This window comes from Notolabrus celidotus, chromosome 10, assembly GCF_009762535.1.
Source record: "Notolabrus celidotus isolate fNotCel1 chromosome 10, fNotCel1.pri, whole genome shotgun sequence".
Taxonomy (NCBI): Eukaryota; Metazoa; Chordata; class Actinopteri; order Labriformes; family Labridae; genus Notolabrus; species Notolabrus celidotus.
Genome location: NC_048281.1, coordinates 6,365,063 through 6,383,300, shown reverse-complemented (window position 1 = coordinate 6,383,300; position 18,238 = coordinate 6,365,063). Strand labels below are relative to the sequence as shown.

Here is an 18,238-nt window from a genome sequence, read left to right as displayed (position 1 = left end):
GCGGCTTTTGGCTCTTAGTCGCTACAAGGACATAATGGGGCTTTTCTGGGAGACAGCTCAGATGTGTAGTAGGATGTCTAGTTGGTTCTCCCACAGGTTATATTTTTCATTACAAAAACTCTATTTTGATGCTATTTTATCATACACTATATAATACATGGACCTAGATGGACGTCACCCATTTGTTTCTGAAGCAGAGTTTTGAAGCCTGTCATCAGTGGTTTCTTTAATGGAAATGCTGACTCAACCTAACATTTGGTCGACCTTACAAGAGGCAAAGAGCCAGAGTTGAGGCAAGCCTTTAGCCTCCTTGCTAACAGCTACAGTGTACCTGCCTTCCAGATAAGTGAACCATGAACCTTAATTTGAAAGTCTAATATGTTTATTATCTTCAAAAATCATGAGTTGTAAAAAAAATCACCCCCCGTACAGTGTGTGCTGATAGAGAAATGAGCTGCTCAGACCTAAACTGTGTTTTGAACCAGGCTGTAAACATGTTTATTTCTGCTGTAAAGATCTTTTTTGAGTGGGTGTGTATGTGGTTTCTGATGCTTCTGCAGTCAGCCTCGAGCAGATGCTCAAGGAACTGCAGCTTTTTTCAGCACTTCCACAATCGCTTCATATTTTATGAATCGAGGTTTCCACTTTTAATATGCACTCAGCACTACATTTACACCATAGTTAGAATTGAAAATTTGAGATTTTTACAACAGCTATCATTTCAAATTCAATGACTTCAGTTGGGTTTTGCCATTAACTGCCATTATTTTATTGAAATAATAGTAATATTAATCATATTTTATAGTTTTTCTGACTCAAATACTCATTCCTCAGACACTGCTCTCTCTCTTCTCTTTCTTCATCTTACGTTGCCGTTTGTCTACCTTTCTGGTCTCATTCATTCATGAACACAGTGGGATCAGACATACAGTATGTTGGCCTGCTAATTACCAAACAATCAAACCAGTGATCATGATGAGGAAAAATACATAATGTTAAAAATCATCTTCTGATAAGAAGTTTCTACAAAGGCTACACTGCAAAAAAGGGTAGCTTAAAGGCCCTGTGAGGAGTTTTGAAATGACTGAGAAACAGACTGAAAATGATACTGATGCCTCTTTATAACCTTCAATAGCAAACAAGTCCATCAGCAGCAACACTGGCTACTTCTCTGTTGTAATTTTTAATGCCTGAAACCGCCCTGGGGGGGTAGGTGTCAGACCAGATGAAGGACATCTCACTTCAGAAACAGCCTTTATTTGACTGTTTTCATGGAAAATAATCACATTGCCTGATAAAGTTGACTGTTGAACACAACAGGCTTTAGTTGAAAACACTACTTTTGCATGTATAGGACAAGAGATAAGAGGTATCACTTTGTCCACAAGGGGGGCGCCAGAATCGATACAAAACCAAAGTTCCTCACAGCACCTTAAAATATAGGATAAAAAACTTAATTCAGGGTGGAAATTTCTTAAAACTAGTGAAATGATCTGTCCATGCAGCAAGTTAATTATACTTGACAAGAAATCTTAAAATTAGATTTTTAAATCTAGAAATAAGCAGACTCTGAACAGTATTAAAAGGGTTGAAATAAGTAGAGTGATGATTTTTAGCTCAAACTACTTGAAAACAAACTTCGTGCAGCACAGTTAGAAGTAAAACTGAATATAAGCAAAGAAAATCTCATTTATTTATTTTGTATATTTAGTTCGAGCAAATGAAGGCCTGGTGACAAGAAAAACAACATCAATTTAAGTAATAAATGACTCACTATTAGAAAACTAGGATTACGCTGTTTCTTGACATAAGCTGGCTCATCTATAAATAAACCCTAATCCATCTTAAAATTAAAACTTAAACCTTTAAACCAATTCTTATTCTTAGAATATACCTCTGAAATGTTTCTACAGAAACCACAACAGCAAGCTGGATTACTGGCAACATTTAATAAATATCAGGATTAACAACATATAACATCAAGAACACTATTAATAGTGGCTCAGGGTTGAAGCGTACTTCAAGACTTTTCAAACAGTCTCTAGTGGCTTGCTTTTGTCAATCCAAACAAAACCCTCAAAGCCACAGAGAGGCTGCTTTTCCAGGACTCAGTTGACACGTGTCCTCCTGGGCAGGATGAATGAATGACGGTCCAAACTCTGTGCATTGACATCAAACGGGTTTGTTTACACAGACACACAATTATGCTCCGCCGACCAATCTGCACTTACATCCAACATAACTTGCAGAATAATTCACAGGGTAATGTACACACGAAGACAATAACAACGACAACGGTCAAAAACTGTTTGCTACCCCGGTAGGCAGCTCACCTGCTACTAATTGGGTCTTCTTCTCTTTATGCCTTCTGCCCCCTACTTGACAACACCTGCCACCTTGTGTGTACACAAGTGAGTGCAGCAAACAAAATGAAACAGTCCACAGACACAACATTGATACAAATATGGCTCTAACACAGTCTTTAGAGCCAAACCAAAACAAATATATTACCATTTTGCACAGCAGAAAAATGAGCAATCAATAAGATACAAGCTGAACTGTGTCTTGAATAGATGCCTTATGTGTTATTTTTAAATCAATCAACTTGAAGTTGTTACTCAATCTTGAAACAAGTTTTACTTTGATGAGACTTTAGGTGAGACAACCAATGTAGCTTATTTTAACAGTCATTCACCCAGACTAATTGAGACAAAAAAGACATGTTCATAATCAATTTAAGAGCCAACCATACAAAGATTAAAAACAAGTCAATAACCCTAAAAACAAGGTAATTCATCTAACATGTATCAATCTAAGAAGTAAAATCTTGGCAAGTGTCGGATTATTTGCAGCGTGCCTTCTCACACCCTCTCTTCCTCCTGTTCCTGAGTGCTCTGCATCTGTCCTCCTGCTGTAAGCTGTGACAGGAGGCGCATAGAGAGTGAGTGGTGGAGCGACTAGAGGGAGGGAGAGAGAGGGAGCGTTGAATGAAAGCGAGGCAGAGCACAGACGTCAGTCTGGCAGAATGCCTATATTTAACATCGCAGGGCCAAATTCAAACATTCGAGTTAAAGGCTGCGTCCCTCCAGATCATGGCACCCTATAGGCAACTGCTTCAATAGCCTTTGCCTCTGGCTAGCCCTGCCTCCAATGTTAGGGTTGGTAGCGCTTCTATGGCAACGGGGAATATTCAAATCAGACATCTTTTATGTTGAGTTAACCTTGAACTGAACATCTCCATTAGCAGATAACTAAAATCTGTTGAAAATCACATAAACTCAACATTTCCACTCAGGGTAGTGAGAACGAACAGCTTTCTTTGTTTGTTATAAATCACATTACACTAATCCTTTCTAGTTATGATAAAGTTACACAGGGAAAAACACATACCATGTTCCTTTTTGTGTCTGCATTGTGTCTGTCTCCATCAATTTAATTTACTCATCCCAGAATTCAACTACAAAATGTTACATTTTCTTAAACTGAATATCATACATATGGGATGAACAGGCACAGCTCCATCAAATGTCAGCATTTCCTGTTGAGGAATTTTTAAATATGGTTGTGACGAAAAAGAGCTGACTCACAATCAAAAAACCACAACAGTCTTTGTACATGGGTGTCAAGAGGGGATAGTTTCCCTCTTAGATTTGAGTCATTTATTGGTTAGTAAGGGTTTGCACCAAGTTGCTGTGTTGTCTGAGAGATAATCAAAAGCTTTAACACATGTACAAGCTTATGACTGCTCTTGAATTTTGTTCGTCTTTTATGCCTTAATGCTGAATTTACTAATGACTTTGTACTCATGATCTGATCAACTTTAATTACAGGACATGGGTTCATTCCAAAGGGGAAAGAGTCCTCTGTAATGATCACATACTAATATGTCTTTGGTTTGTAGGGGGCGCTGGTCACAGCCTGCGCAGATGACACCCTTCATTTGTGGAATCTCCGTCAGAGGCGGCCGGCTATCCTGCATTCACTCAAATTCAACAGAGAGAGGTAATAAGTTCCACTCACACTCACACCATGCCTTGTTCCTATGAAAAAACAGATGTGACTGTTTTTTTCTAAATTTGGTTTCTCACATGCAGAACTCTCAGACTGGCTTAATGAGAGTGAAATGATCCACAGTTCTACATTCAGCACAGAGTGAACAGTTACATCTTGACATGACAACTGATCGAAACATGCTTTACTTTTTGTTCTCTTTATCAAAGAGTTGACACCAAAAGGCAATGACAAATTACTGGTGTTTTTCAAACTGAGAGCATGTTGTGCCATCACATTTTTAACAAGCGTTGTGTTTAAGGAGATTTTTTTGAAACCACTGATTTGAGTGGTTCACTCAGCAGTGGTCAGAGTTCTTCCTCCATGAATTCAGATCACTTCAATCAGGGAGATAATGGCAAGTGGAATCATTAACACTACTACACAGACAGTTCATCTCCTCTGCTCTTGATCCTTTTTCCACACTGTCTGATTTATTTTCTGATTACTCGCACTGATATCTTGTACAAGAGGATCAGCTCCCTGTAAGCCCTCTCTTCTCCTCAGAGACGATGATGACCCCTTCTGCTTTGTGCGACACCCTCCACAACCACCATCACAAGCAGTGAGAGCTGACTTGTCAGTTTATTACAAAGCGGCTTAAATCCATCTCTGCTGACATGTTTCTACCTGAACCCTTGAATCAAACAAGCCAGTTTTCACATGAGGAAAACTGGCAACAGCAGAGTGAGGAGGTTGTAGAATTAAAAAAATATTGCTGTGGGAGAGCAGTCTCATTTTAATCACTATGGGTCATATGAACTAGGGCTGGGCGATAATTTGATTACTTTGATAATTCTAATTATTGTGATAGGATTTTTCTCAGTGTAAATATAACAAATGTTTGACATAAAATGTATATACTGAAACCTGTAATTACACTCCCCAATCACTAGAAAGGGAGGGGACTCTACTGTGTCTTAAACGCTAGTTACCATAAACATAAGACAGAATAAGAAGACGACATTAAACAGCCAATCATGTCGCAGGGTTAGAGGTAGGCAAGCTTAGAGATGTTTGGAGCGGAAAGTAAGCACAGCTGAGACGAGCGACAGTGACACTGATAAAAACACAAAACCTACCAGGTCAAAGCAGAGTCGTTAGTCTGACACTGTGCTGCCTCGGCGTTAACTATTAACTCAATACACTTCATTAAATATACCTTCAGGATGTGGGTAAGGGAGGAGCACAGAGACAACTTCTGCTGTGCATTTCCAACACATTCAATGTCCACCATGACCATCGTGAATAACTGCGATACACGAGCGTCGCTGATTCAAGACTATATGATGGTGACTGATTCAAAACCGGTCCTCAGCACATTGTTTGTGTTTTGCACTACGTCAACTCATGTCTCAGTCAGCGGTAAGAAAACACCAAACCATTCTCATAGTGAAAGTTAAAAACACAAACAAACATGAAATGTACGCTTTGCAGAAGGCGGGCAGAACGGCAGGACGGGATTTGATTGGTTTCATCATTTGGCTCCTGATGGCAGGGATTGGTTGGTGTTTTCCCAGCTTTACTCCGGCTGTAGATAGCGGCTTTCTTTACCTCTTTTTTAAGAACACATTATGTATTGATTGCCATCAGGACATAAAGATCATTTTAACCAGTATAACAAAAAGTGGATCTAAATCTGACTACCAACCCCAGCTTTAACCTTTTTTAAGTCCTTAGATATTCAAGCTAAGAAGACTAATGTTTCCATTTTTGTTGTGTTCTTTTTTGATAGTAATACATACACAGGAATATTCTATCTGTATGTTACTTAAGTAGTAAGTAGTATAATTAGATATGATGAGTCAGAAAGTGTCAAATGAAATTCATTCATGTGTGCACGTATACTTTATGCCACCCCTGCAAAAGTCAGTGACCCAGTTTGGCTGCCCCAGTCAAAATACTGTATAGTCAGACTCCACCCCTGCTGAGCCTCAGATGCCTCAACACAGCTTCCCAACTCTGTAACAGCCCCTCCAGTGGTTTCACTCAAGAGTCCTGAAGGTCAGAGGGGTTCTGATTGTGGCCATGTTGCTTCTCCCTGATGACTCCACCTCTGACATGATTTGCTGAAATGGTACATAAGGGCCCAACTTGCTGTGAAAAATCCTGACCAAAGCTCAAAGCTTGCCGTGTGGGAGAACATGGCCCAGCGATAGGGACTTCAGTTGAAAAAAGAAAAAAGGGTAGTGGTCGACTGATATTGTTTTTCAATGGCAGATGCTGATGCCTATAATTAAACATAGAGCTGGGCGATATTGAAAAAGATGTTATCACAATAACATTTTTCACATCAGTCGTTTTTTGATAATTATCACAATAAATATCAAATCATTATTTCATTCAAATTTACAGACAGATTTTTGCCCCCGAGTGAAAATTAAAGAAACCAAATGGTTTGTTGGTTTGTGTCTGGGATATATTACTCTTCTTGAATCCCTCATTTTTGACAGTGCTAACAGGAAGCAGGTCTTTTGTGTAAGATTAAATTTAAGTGAAGTTTTTGATTGTAGATTCTATTTTTACTGTAATATTGGATGGCAACTCGCGTATGAGGCACATACACACCCCTTCTTTTTCCCAACACAACAATTTCATAATATAGAAATTAAGAAACAAGTAATGTATAATTCCATATTCCATGCACAACACAATCTCAGAATATTTATCCTATTATACATATTTATCCTGTTGTACATTTCATACAGTGTATTTGTGTATTTTTTATAGTTATATGTTTAATTCTATTGTTAATTTTCTTATCGTTAATACTTCATTCTACTTTAGTCTTATTTCTTTTTAGGCATCTGGAGGTCTGCTCCTACCGACAATTAAGATATCTATCAATCTATCTATCTATCTATCTATCTATCTATCTATCTATCTATCTATCTATCTATCTATCTATCTATCTATCTAATATTAATGGTTATCTCAGCCAGTAACATGTTTGAGATTAATTTTCAATTAATCCATGAAATACATTGGATATCAGAACTTGACTGATATTTATGTCAGGCACAATATTTAACTGCATTATGCGATACATCATAAAATAATTTATATCAAACACTAGCCAGTAACTGTTTTAGAATTGATCTGCTGTTATTTAGGAGATAAATAATATAAATGTATTAGCAATGAGAAAAGATGACAGTGACAGAAGAAATGTAGGCTAACATTTACAGCTACTATCATAGGAAATTTAGGCTTACATTTATAGCTACTAGCATAGGAAATTTAGGCTAACATTTATAGCTACTAGCATAGGAAATTTAGGCTAACATTTATAGCTACTAGCATAGGAAATTTAGGCTAACATTTATAGCTACTAGCATAGGAAATTTAGGCTAACATTTATAGCTACTAGCATAGGGAATTTAGCATGAGAGTTCTAAACAAGGCAAAGGGCTCAGAGATTTTTCAACACCTTTCTGAAACATTCAGTATCTCTAGGTGTCTGCTGACGAACTCAGGTTATAAGTCAAATAGATGAACAAAGCAGCTCCACAGTAACCGCACTGACAAGTGCCCGATGTGTCTGAAGCTGTTATGTGTTTGACCTTGTGATGTAGATTATTATAAAATGCGGTTAATGACCCCAATTAATAAGCTGACTGAGTAATCTCTAAACCAGAATTTTGATTGCTTTCACTCCCACTCCTTGTTTTTGATCTAGTTTCATGCTCTGTGATCTCACTTTGTATACCCAAAGCTTTCTTTTTTTATTTGAAGCCCCCTCTACTTATCTCTAAGAAACAGACATGATGTTTTCCAAGTATCTATTTATATTCACCCCTGAGCTGCTACTTTCAAGCACTCAGCTCTCTCCCTCCCTGTATGCATCTCATCTTATTCAGAACAGCGGTCAGTGGAGTATTGTTGTACACAATGGGTTGACCTTTTGCTTTTTCCCAGCAGTGACATCTCAATCTCTTCTTTCCACTATTTGACTTCTGTGGCAAACAATGACCTCTAGACACGAATAATCAGAGGTGGAAACTTCCTCCTTGGAAAAACATCCAGGGGTGCTGGCTCTACATAAAAGTGATTGATAAAAAAATCAAACTGTGGTTATCCCAGATGGTGTGACGTACTCTATGTCCAGTCAAAGCATTCCCAGAAGTGTTATACTCATGTCTAGACTGTACTCTGTGTTATATTATTAACAAAGACCCAGCATCAAGACATAATAAGTTCCAGTCCTCTCTTGCAGACAGGATTCAGTCTTATCTCATCCTAATCCACCATGAGCATTAATGTATTTAGCTAGTTGCAGTGGCAAGAAAGAACTTCCTTTTAACAGGCAGAAACCAGACTCAAGTTAGACAGCGATGTGCCTTGACCGAGTCTGGGTTTAAAAGAGGGATAGAGGAGAATAAGAGAGAGAGAAATGATAGTGATGAGACGGATAGTTGTAGTAGTAGTAGTAGTAGTAGTAGTAGTAGTAGTAGTTGTTGCAGCTGGAGTCCGACACGTCCACAGCCGTAGGCCGTCTATGGCAGCAACTCAGAGGAACCTACGAGACAATGGAGCTCAGGGACTCCAGAAAGGTCTATGGTTAGTAACTTTAATGGGACTGCTACATTACAGTTATTGAACTATCTATACCCACACCATTTTTTTCACCAGTAAAACATCAGTCATTTTTTCATCAGTCAGTCATTTTATAGCCAGTTATACACCTACAAATCACAACAAAAGTTATCTCTGTAGGTTTGATAGAGGCATCAGTCGGTTGGATAAGTGTATTTTTTAATCATGATGACTCAGTTGGGACTGTGTTGTAAAGGTGGGAGTTTTTTCATGAATGATTCAACAACAAGGCAGATGGCTGTCTAACATGAGTCTGGTTCTGCTCGAGGTTTCTGCGTATTATAAGCAAGTTTTTCCCTGCCGCTCTAACTTGCTAAATACTGGAGAATGCAAGTTGATTTGAACCAGAAACTTGTGTTCCTACCTGAGATCATAACAACAAACCTAAGGCCAGACCTGTTCTTGTGGTCAACCTCCCAGAAGTCGCTGTTCATTGTTGAACTAACTGTACCATGAGAGGCTGCAGTTGGGGAAGCATATGAACGGAAACGACTGAAGTACATCGACATAGCAGCTGAGGCAGAACAACACGGCTGGCGTCCCCAAGTGCTTCCTGTCGAGGTCGGATTTAGAGGGTTTGTTGCCACATCAACTACCAAGTTCCTCAAGGGAATGGGATTGCAAGGACAGGCCTGGCGACAAGCCATCAGATCAATGTGGGAAGCTGCCGAACAAAGCAGCAGATGGCTATGGATCAAAAGAAAGGACCCCATCTGGGCTGCAAAATGACCAGGGGGTAAAAGCAGAGGTGGGCACACCTGGGACGCCAGGTTAAGCCCTACGGAGGTGTCGTGGGCCTCCTTCAACCAATGAAGGAGGGTGCCCACCTGAAGAGCCTAATGAAGCGCTAACCCCCACCCCACTCAACACCAGTGCTGATTAATCTGATTGTAATATCAAGTCCTATGAGCTCAACTGCGAGATGAATTGCTCATGGTGGATAAACATGAGATAAGAATGAGTCCCGTCAGTAAGATGGGACTGGATCTTATCCTGTCTTTATGTTGGATTTTTACTGAGCTGCACTGACCCAGCCTGCATGGTAGGATAGAGACCAATCGTATACATGACCCATACATGACTGTAATGGTTCTAAAGGATAAAGTCCAATATAAAATTTTCATATTATGGATTTTCAAAAAAGGTTATGGGTAGAGGTCCAACACCTGATGTATACAAAATATTGGGTTATGTGTTGTTGAATTTAATACTATAATCCTGTTTTCTTACAAGTAATAAACTGAGGTGTAATAAGTTGTACAGTACTTGCAGTAATTTCAGTTTATACGTTTCTAGCAGCATCTAATTAGCTCAGGAATTAATGTCTGTTGTTGGTGTCAAATTGGCGCTATACTGTCAAAAAGAGCGTTAAAATCTAGAAAATAATGGAGTTTTGTGAAAGGAGTTAAGAGCTGATATGCTTAGGCACCAAAGCTCTTAAGTGGAATGTGCTGTACTGACGATAGCTGACAAGTTTTCATATGACCTGTGTGCTCAGACTAATCGCATGTAAGACAGAGGACGGTATAAGCTGCTGCATAGCACTCTTGGCCCCCTGACAGTTGGAATATTGTTATCTCCCCAAGCCTCCTAAATCCTTATTGAATTGTCTGCCATCTCATTTGTCTTCTATCTAATAATCCTGCCACTCGCTGGGTGGTTGTTTGTGGGGCTCCAGCACAGTAACCCTGCCACATCAACATGGTATTTAGCGTAGACAGGTAAGACCAATCGGCTCTGATCTTTCGTCTGTTTTAGGTGATGATTAAAATGGTAGATGCTAATGTCAGAACAGTTGCTCTTCTGGCATCCTTGGAGGATATCAACCTACTCAAGCTTTTATGTGCATTTCTGTCACTCCAATCATTCAGCTCAAAAGACTGATGCTGATTTATCGGGTTGTACTTACAAAGCTTTCCAGAATCACTTGATTACTCCATTACAGCAGTTTTGGTTTCTAAGATACTCATTTCACAGTTCAGAAATTTTTTGGCCAGAAGAACTTTACCCTGGAACTACGTGTGTTTCGACCAGTGGACCCAGGGTCTAAATTCAGTTCAGGGGTAGTTAATCTCCCCCCTGAAAGTTCTGCAATGCTGAACCTGTCTGATTGGTAGATTAACCTCAGTGTTTTTATTCCGCCCGCCGTCCACAATAACATCACACACATCTGTGATTCACTTGATTTCTCTTTCTTTAATTAGTTTTTATTTGTTCTATCTTTTTTGTATGTGTGTGTACTTTTCAAAAGAAGAAGCTGTGATTCTCTTGATTTAGCAGCTTGTAACAGTAGTCTTCTCTCAGCCCACCGCAAATTCATCTGTACCGGTGTTACAATTTTAAAAGTGACCCTGTAAACTGGAGACCTTCAGCTGAACGTGTCAGTGTTTGTGGAGTTTACACAGCAGTTGAAACACAGAGGGAGTTCCTGGGAAAACTAGTTTAGTTTTTATTATGATTTCACAATATCCTCATCAGATGTTTAATGATCGTCTAAAGACGTTTATGAGGGATGCAGCGGACTGAAAGTCTCCACTTAACAGGGTTGCTGTTTAAACCAAAACACCGGCCACAGAACCTTTTAGTTCAGGGGAAAGTGGTTCTGGGGGCTATAAGACCCCGGAACTCTTGGCCAAATGCACCTTAAGTCATTAGTAATACAACTGCTGTGCCATATCATACCATCCAGGGTAATACTGGTATAAGTTTCCATGTGATAAAAAAGTGTCATTTCGTGGTATAATTGATTTAATGACTAGATGGAAAGAGATAATGAACACATGCTATATCCGGCAATTATTTTCAATAAAGTCCTTGTTTATGATGTCCCTTGAGTGCCTTTGTTTTATTTATATCAGGAAATGTGATGTTTTCAGCAGCAGGAACTTAACGCAACTCCTTTGACTTTCAAAATAAAGGCAATGTCCACGCTACATGTGAACATGCATTCATAAACGCGGTCAGACAATGAAATAAAGGTTTCCAGCCGCAGCCTGTGTGTCTATGATGTACCTCCCCATAAAGGCTAACAGCATTTTTTTTTTACAACAATACAATGATTTTCTCTCCTCTCAGTAAATGTTTAGTGATAGATAAATCAGCCTTGGAGAATATAGCTGCAATAAAGGCAATAACCAGCTTCATACTAATAAACCAAAATAAATAATACAAAAAAAATTGTGTTTATGTGGAGCAAAGAGCAGGATAGATTTTTATGAAGTGGAAATATGAACAAAACTGGTAGGTTTTGGAATCCACTAGCTACAGTGACAGGTGGACAAAAAAAGGTAATGCTTGCTGGAAAATGCACACTGGTGAACATCTTTATATGTTTCGTTATCGCAAATTTTCTTGGAATGTCATGATATGATTTTGAGGCCATACCGCCCACCACTAATAACAACTAGTTCAATAGAATATAATTAGAATGATATAGTTGTAGATAAAGGTGCCCTGTTTCTCTTTGTCCGCTCCCACATGCAGTATCTAAATGTGTGGATGCATGCATTCCTAGCTGAGAGGCCGGGCTGGAAATTTGTCCTTTGTGTTTGACAAGTATTAGCAAGATAATTTATGGTTCTGACTGCACTTATATGACACTTTTTGGTCTCCTGATCACTAAAGCGCTCTACACCACAAGTTGTGAACATACACTGATGGCAGAGGCTGCAAGGCAAAGCACCAGGGTACTTAACAGTACTAATCTAGTCATATTCACATTCATTTATATGGTAATGGATATGCCCTCTGGAGCAATTGAGGATTTCAGTGTCTTTTGAAGGACATAACATGTAGACTGCAGACCATAGGGACAGAATCACCAATCTACCAATCAGAGGTTGACCCACTCTACCTCTGAGTTTAAAAATAGGATGTAATTAAATCTTGAAAAACACTGAAGTTAATGTATTTAAACCCTGATTAGTAGAGCTGGGTGATATTGAAAAATATGTTATCAAAATAAATATCAAATCATTATTCTTTTAAATTTTGAAGGCAAATTTTTGCTCCTGAGTCAAAGTTCAAGAAACCAAATGGTATGTTGGCTTGTCTCTGGGATGTAGTACTCTGATAGTCTTCTTCAATCCCTATTTTTTGACAGTGCTAACAGAAAGCAGGGCTTCTGTATAAGATGAGATTTTAGTGAAGTTTTTGTTTGTAGATTCAATTTTTTCTGTAATATTGGATGGCAATATTAGCGCCCCCTCCGTTTCCACTGGTTTGGGTCTGTAATTACAGGCTTAAATATATCACATTTTTATTGAACATTTGTTATATTTATATTGAGAAAAAGTATATCACGATAATAATCGTTATCTAATTATTGCACAGCCTTACTGATTAGGGTTATTTATTGTGTTTAAAGCTCTGATCAGAGGAGTACGGAGCATGTGTGAAATGGTTCAGGGTTGTACATATGTGAAAAAGCCACTGCATAATGTAATAGAACTCTGACAAAGTTCAGGCTTCCACTTTTTACAGTAATTCTGAAGGGCTCTTTAAATGACTATTTATACCAGCTTAGAACAAGCTTACAGGCTGAGTGCAGAAGCAGAGGTGGCCTCATAAAAGGCATAATAGGTAAAGGCAAGCCATGATATCTCACAAAAGGTGCTGAAATGCTGACGATATAGATTTTTACTTTCCTGGCGAGTACTTCATTAAACCTTGATTAAGAATGAGTCAGCCCATGAGTGGCAGCTTATCCGTTTTTAATTCCAATACACTTTCACACACACATACACTCACACAGTAATGGTTCAGCCTTTGAGAGCATGGTGAGTCTCCAAAGGGAACTATGAAATTTGAATTGGTGTAAATAAATGTGCATATGTTATAAATCTACACACATCCAGTGAGAGTACTTTCTTCAAAACAAACAGAGGCAGTGATTTTTATGAATGTTTGTATTCTAACTCTGTTTCCTCCTTTGTGTCTTGTTCTCCAGGATCACGTTTTGCCACCTCCCCTTTCAGAGTAAATGGCTGTACGTGGGAACAGAGCGTGGAAACACACACATTGTCAACATTGAGTCCTTCGTTTTGTCCGGATACGTCATCATGTGGAACAAGGCCATAGAACTGTAAGTTAAAAGACGATGGATTTGACTCAAACAATATCATAAATTATCAAACTGACTTTAACGTGACCATTATGGTGCTGATGGCGTTGAAGGCAGCAGGGTTCAAATTTATTGTTCTCTCAAAACATGCTCAGAATTAATGAACTGCTGTTATTTGATGTCTGGCTCTCTTTGAGCCACAGCTGCCCCAATCCAGGGCAACACTGCGTGGTGCCTTTTGATCTCAGAGATACGGATTGAGGACTTGGCTAGTCACACTGAAACTGAGTTAGTTTTGTATGAAAAATGTTATTGGGACATTAAGGATGAGGTTCTACTGTGAATTATTGCTATTGAATTACTATCGCGATTATGTTTTACCTGCTTAACAACTTTTATAGGTAACATACTACTATTAAGAGCTGGTCTAAGCCTGAGCCAGCTCTAACTGTAAGCATTATCAAAGGGGAAAGTTTTGAGCCTACTCTTAAAAGTAGAGAGGGTGTCTGCCTCCCAGACCCTGAGTGGTTGATGATTCCAATGGAGAGGGGTAACTGAAGGCTTGACCTTCCATACTACTTCAGAGACATTAGGTACGACCAGCAGGCCTGCATGTTGGGAACGTAGTGTTCTAGAGGGGTGATAGGGCACTGTGAGCTCTTTAAGATATGAAGGTGCCTGACATAAAATTTCACAAGTTCTCTACACACCTCTGTTTGTGAGCACCCTCAAGGTGACTCACCTTATTTCACACTGACACTGGTGTTGTTAAGTTGGCTAACTCCTTTATGTTACCTTTTGTTACTTGTATGGCTCCCATATACACCTCAAACATAATTCAGTACGACAACTCACGTTCACTTAAGATAAAGTTTATTGCAGCATACAGTATTGTGTTTGGCGTATGGGCTCCGAACCTCATTACTCAGCATACATTATTTAAATGCATACATTTAGGAGCAATGAGATAGGACTAACCCCCCTCGGAGCCCGCAGAGTGGATGCCGGGGAGGAGGTGGGTACAAAGTTTGCACACAGCACTGAGCAGGACAGCAGGAGCACTTGCAAAGCAGAGGCAGAGACAGAGACGGGGAGACATGCAGCTTAAATAGACCGCCAAATGAGGATGTTGAGATCAGCTGATAGGGAGGATGATGACATGTCAGTATGACTAAGCGCAGCTCGAGTTGTCTGCCTGAACTAGCTTGCAGGCGGCGCTCCATTTATTGTCTAAAATGTATAGCAGCTTAAAGTCAACTCCATGTTCTGCTGTCCATTTTAGTGAAGGATGTCATAGTAGCAGGGTTGGTACGAGTGCTTGAAATCCTTGAAAATGTTTTCATTTTAATGTTGTGTTTTCAAGGTTTGAAAAATGCTTTAATTTTGGGTCTAAGTGCTTGTAAATGCTTGAAATTTTAATCATATATATTTCACAATTAACAGCAATCTGACTCAACAGATTGATTAAATGGAGAGAAATAAAATAGTCAAATGTAAAAAAAAAAAAAAGGTAACCACTCTCCCTGATGGGCTTGCGTGTGTGACATGCTGGTCTTTTGTCATGCAGTGACCAGCCCCGAGCTACAAACACCCTGCAAGTGACAGCGGTGCGGCCGCTGCTTGTGTCTGAACAGTGGAGGCTTATTAATAACAGTATTAATAACAATATCAAATTTAACAGAAGAAAAGATGAAAAAATGAAACAATTTCTCCTTAGAAAAGCACCAGGCTGATGTGCCCTGTTAAGGTATTAAAATGACTTGACTACAGCTGATATAATTTGGCCCACCCAGTGCAAATCTTCCTGCCACTCTTACTGTATGTCTTGAAAAGTTTGAAAATTGACCCTAAAAGTCCTTGAAAAGTACTTCAATTTGACCATGAAAAAAGTGTACGAACCCTGGAGTAGACATGTGACTGCAATTGTTCAATATAGTTTAACCTCTGTGTCAGTTCTCCTGCCAACTTCTCCAGCCAATTATAGAAAACTGCTGTGTGTTGTACACAGTAGTTTCATTGCATTACCCACCCACGTGTATCCTTTGATGTGGTAATGTTCCCACTCTGCAGCGAGCAATCACGATAACACCTATTTGGCCTTAAATTAGAGGTTTTTGTTGTGACTCAGCATTAAATCGTAGGCTTCTTTTATTTGTTACTTTTATTTGTTCTCTCAAGTGTTCACTGAGAGGGTGACATATGCCGCAGATTGACAACTTAAATTGCCATCAAATACACAAATGGCTCTTGGTTGAATTATTTTCCCATTTGTTTCTCTCGGATTCACCCACCCACGTGCCGTTCCTCTGGTGTTACCCTGGCAAGTCCCCCACTTGCAGTGTCAGTCACAAGTCAGCCTCAAACCATGCCATCTTGTTTACTTGTGACAGCTAACACTATACTGTAGTAAGCAGTCATAACACTGGCATATTTGTGTGGGAGGGCTGTCACTGCTGAAGTCTCAGAGGCTGAAACAGATGATTGGATTCAAACAGACATGTGGGTTTCTCACCATAGAGTTTGTTTATGCCTCCCCAACATTTTTTCCTCATACTGAAGAACTTTGGCCTTAAATTGTATGAAATACATTTGCTTTAATGTCTTAAGATTTTGTTTTTGAAGGAATGACTTGATGTTTAAACTACAACTTCAACTTATTTAACCCTGATACAATTTTTTAATATTGAATATTTGCCGGTACCGAGTCCAGATCTGATAATAATTGCACAAGAGATAAGAGAGTTGAGCTGCACATATTTTTTTTTCCTTTAACAAAAAGTAGTAATTAAAAGAATAACTAAAATATGTCTCATGTTTATTCCATTTAACTTAATCCAGCTAGCATTGTTGTAAAACTCATAATCTGTTTTACAAGCTCTGCTGTATGAGGCCCATGAAACTGGTGTGCTTCATTACAGTGGGATTAATTCCAAGGCTGATCTGAATGCAACTCTCAAGAGACAGTGCATGATTCACGATGGCAGCGTCCGGCTGTGGGCCGGAGAACGTAAATAGAGACAATAGTCGCTGCTAACCATGAGGTTGCTAATGCTAATGTAACAGACTCTCCTGTGGTAAAAAAGGTAACCGCTCTCCCTGATGGGCTCACGTGTGTGACATGCTGGTCTGTTGTCATGCGGTGACCGAGCTACAAACACCCTGCGAGTGACAGCGGTGCGGCCGCTGCTTGTGTCTGAACAGTGCAGGCTTATTAATAACAGTATTAATAACAATATCAATTTTAACAGAAGAAAAGATGAAAAAATTAAACAATTTCTCCTTAGAAAAGCACCAGGCTGTGTTTGGTTTATGTGTTCACCTTTTTTAACCATATGTCTCTGGAGAGTTACCGTAGGGTGCGTAGAGCAGATGCTTCTTTCTGTAATGTGTCTGGTGGTGCACATGTGAGTTCTACAATAAAATTTAAATCATGGCTTGAGTTCTACATCAGTGTCCCATCTATTATTTTCTCATTATGTACACACAGTTAAGCGAACTAAGAACGCTCAATTACACTCGCACCTTCAGCTCAAATTGTGTTCAGTGACAGCGGAGGTAAACAATCGGATGAGATGATCAGATCAACTGCAGATCACCGATCAATTAAAAGACATCCAGATCATCTCCAATCCGATAGTTGGGAACTGTGAGCCTAGGACTCATTAAAATACTCAGGTCCTTAAAAATCAGGGGGAGCAGGGTTAAAAATCAGACAGAGAAAACTAGAATGAACAATAATCTAATTTATTAACAATAAATAGATTATAAAACAGGTGACAGGTGTAAAAGCGACACTAAAATCCTATTTAACTAAGGCAAAATGAAAGTCAAAGTCCAACGTGGAGCGTTTCTTCAACATCTCTGAGCCTCTGGTATTCCTCAATGCGGCCGCCTCACGTCGACTCTTAAAAAGACGGTTTTCCTGGGTCGGAGTTCGCCAACTACCAACCCTCTGTCGACACTCCTAATGCGGGATACCTCGCCTGTAGGCCACGCCGTAGTGCACCCGTTGCTTCTTGTCTTGCTTCCAGTTCACACCGTCTCTCAATGATACTAGCGTCCTGTTTTGTTCTGTCCTGCGGCTGAGTGGAGGCTCCTCTTATATTATCCTCCTTCTGTGCACAGCCTCCGCCGCACCTGCTGCTGATTACCTCATTAGACAAGGTGGAGGCGTGACTCACTAGATCCCAGCCATCGCTTGACACATTAAAATACATCTAAAACCCAATAACATCAATTAATAAAAGAACAACACAATTGTATAAAAACACAGCAATCATTAAAACTATTAATAAAAATACATGCAAAATAAAAGCTAAGTAAAAAACCCAACACAACACAGAGAATCCTTTATTCCGACCCTGTCACAATTACTTCTTGAACAACCATAAAAGCTTCAACTTTGGACTTCAGTTAGCTCTGTAGCTAGTGGTACAGTTAGCTGACTGTGCAGGGTGTCTGTGAATGTGGGCATGTTGCTTTCTGGCTCAGCTCTCTCTTCACCACAACAGACCGGGCACAGCGCTCGCA

At 39.5% G+C, this 18,238-nt stretch overlaps 1 protein-coding gene across 1 annotated transcript in view; it reads left to right on the top strand.

Annotated features, from left to right (window-relative positions):
* Positions 1-18,238, top strand: part of stxbp5l (syntaxin binding protein 5-like) — a 152,484-nt gene that overhangs the window by 71,826 nt on the left and 62,420 nt on the right. The window contains exons 4-5 of the mRNA XM_034694624.1: positions 3,902-4,002; positions 13,595-13,729. Of these exons, the coding sequence (XP_034550515.1) occupies positions 3,902-4,002; positions 13,595-13,729 (236 nt within the window). The remainder of the gene's footprint in view (positions 1-3,901; positions 4,003-13,594; positions 13,730-18,238) is intronic.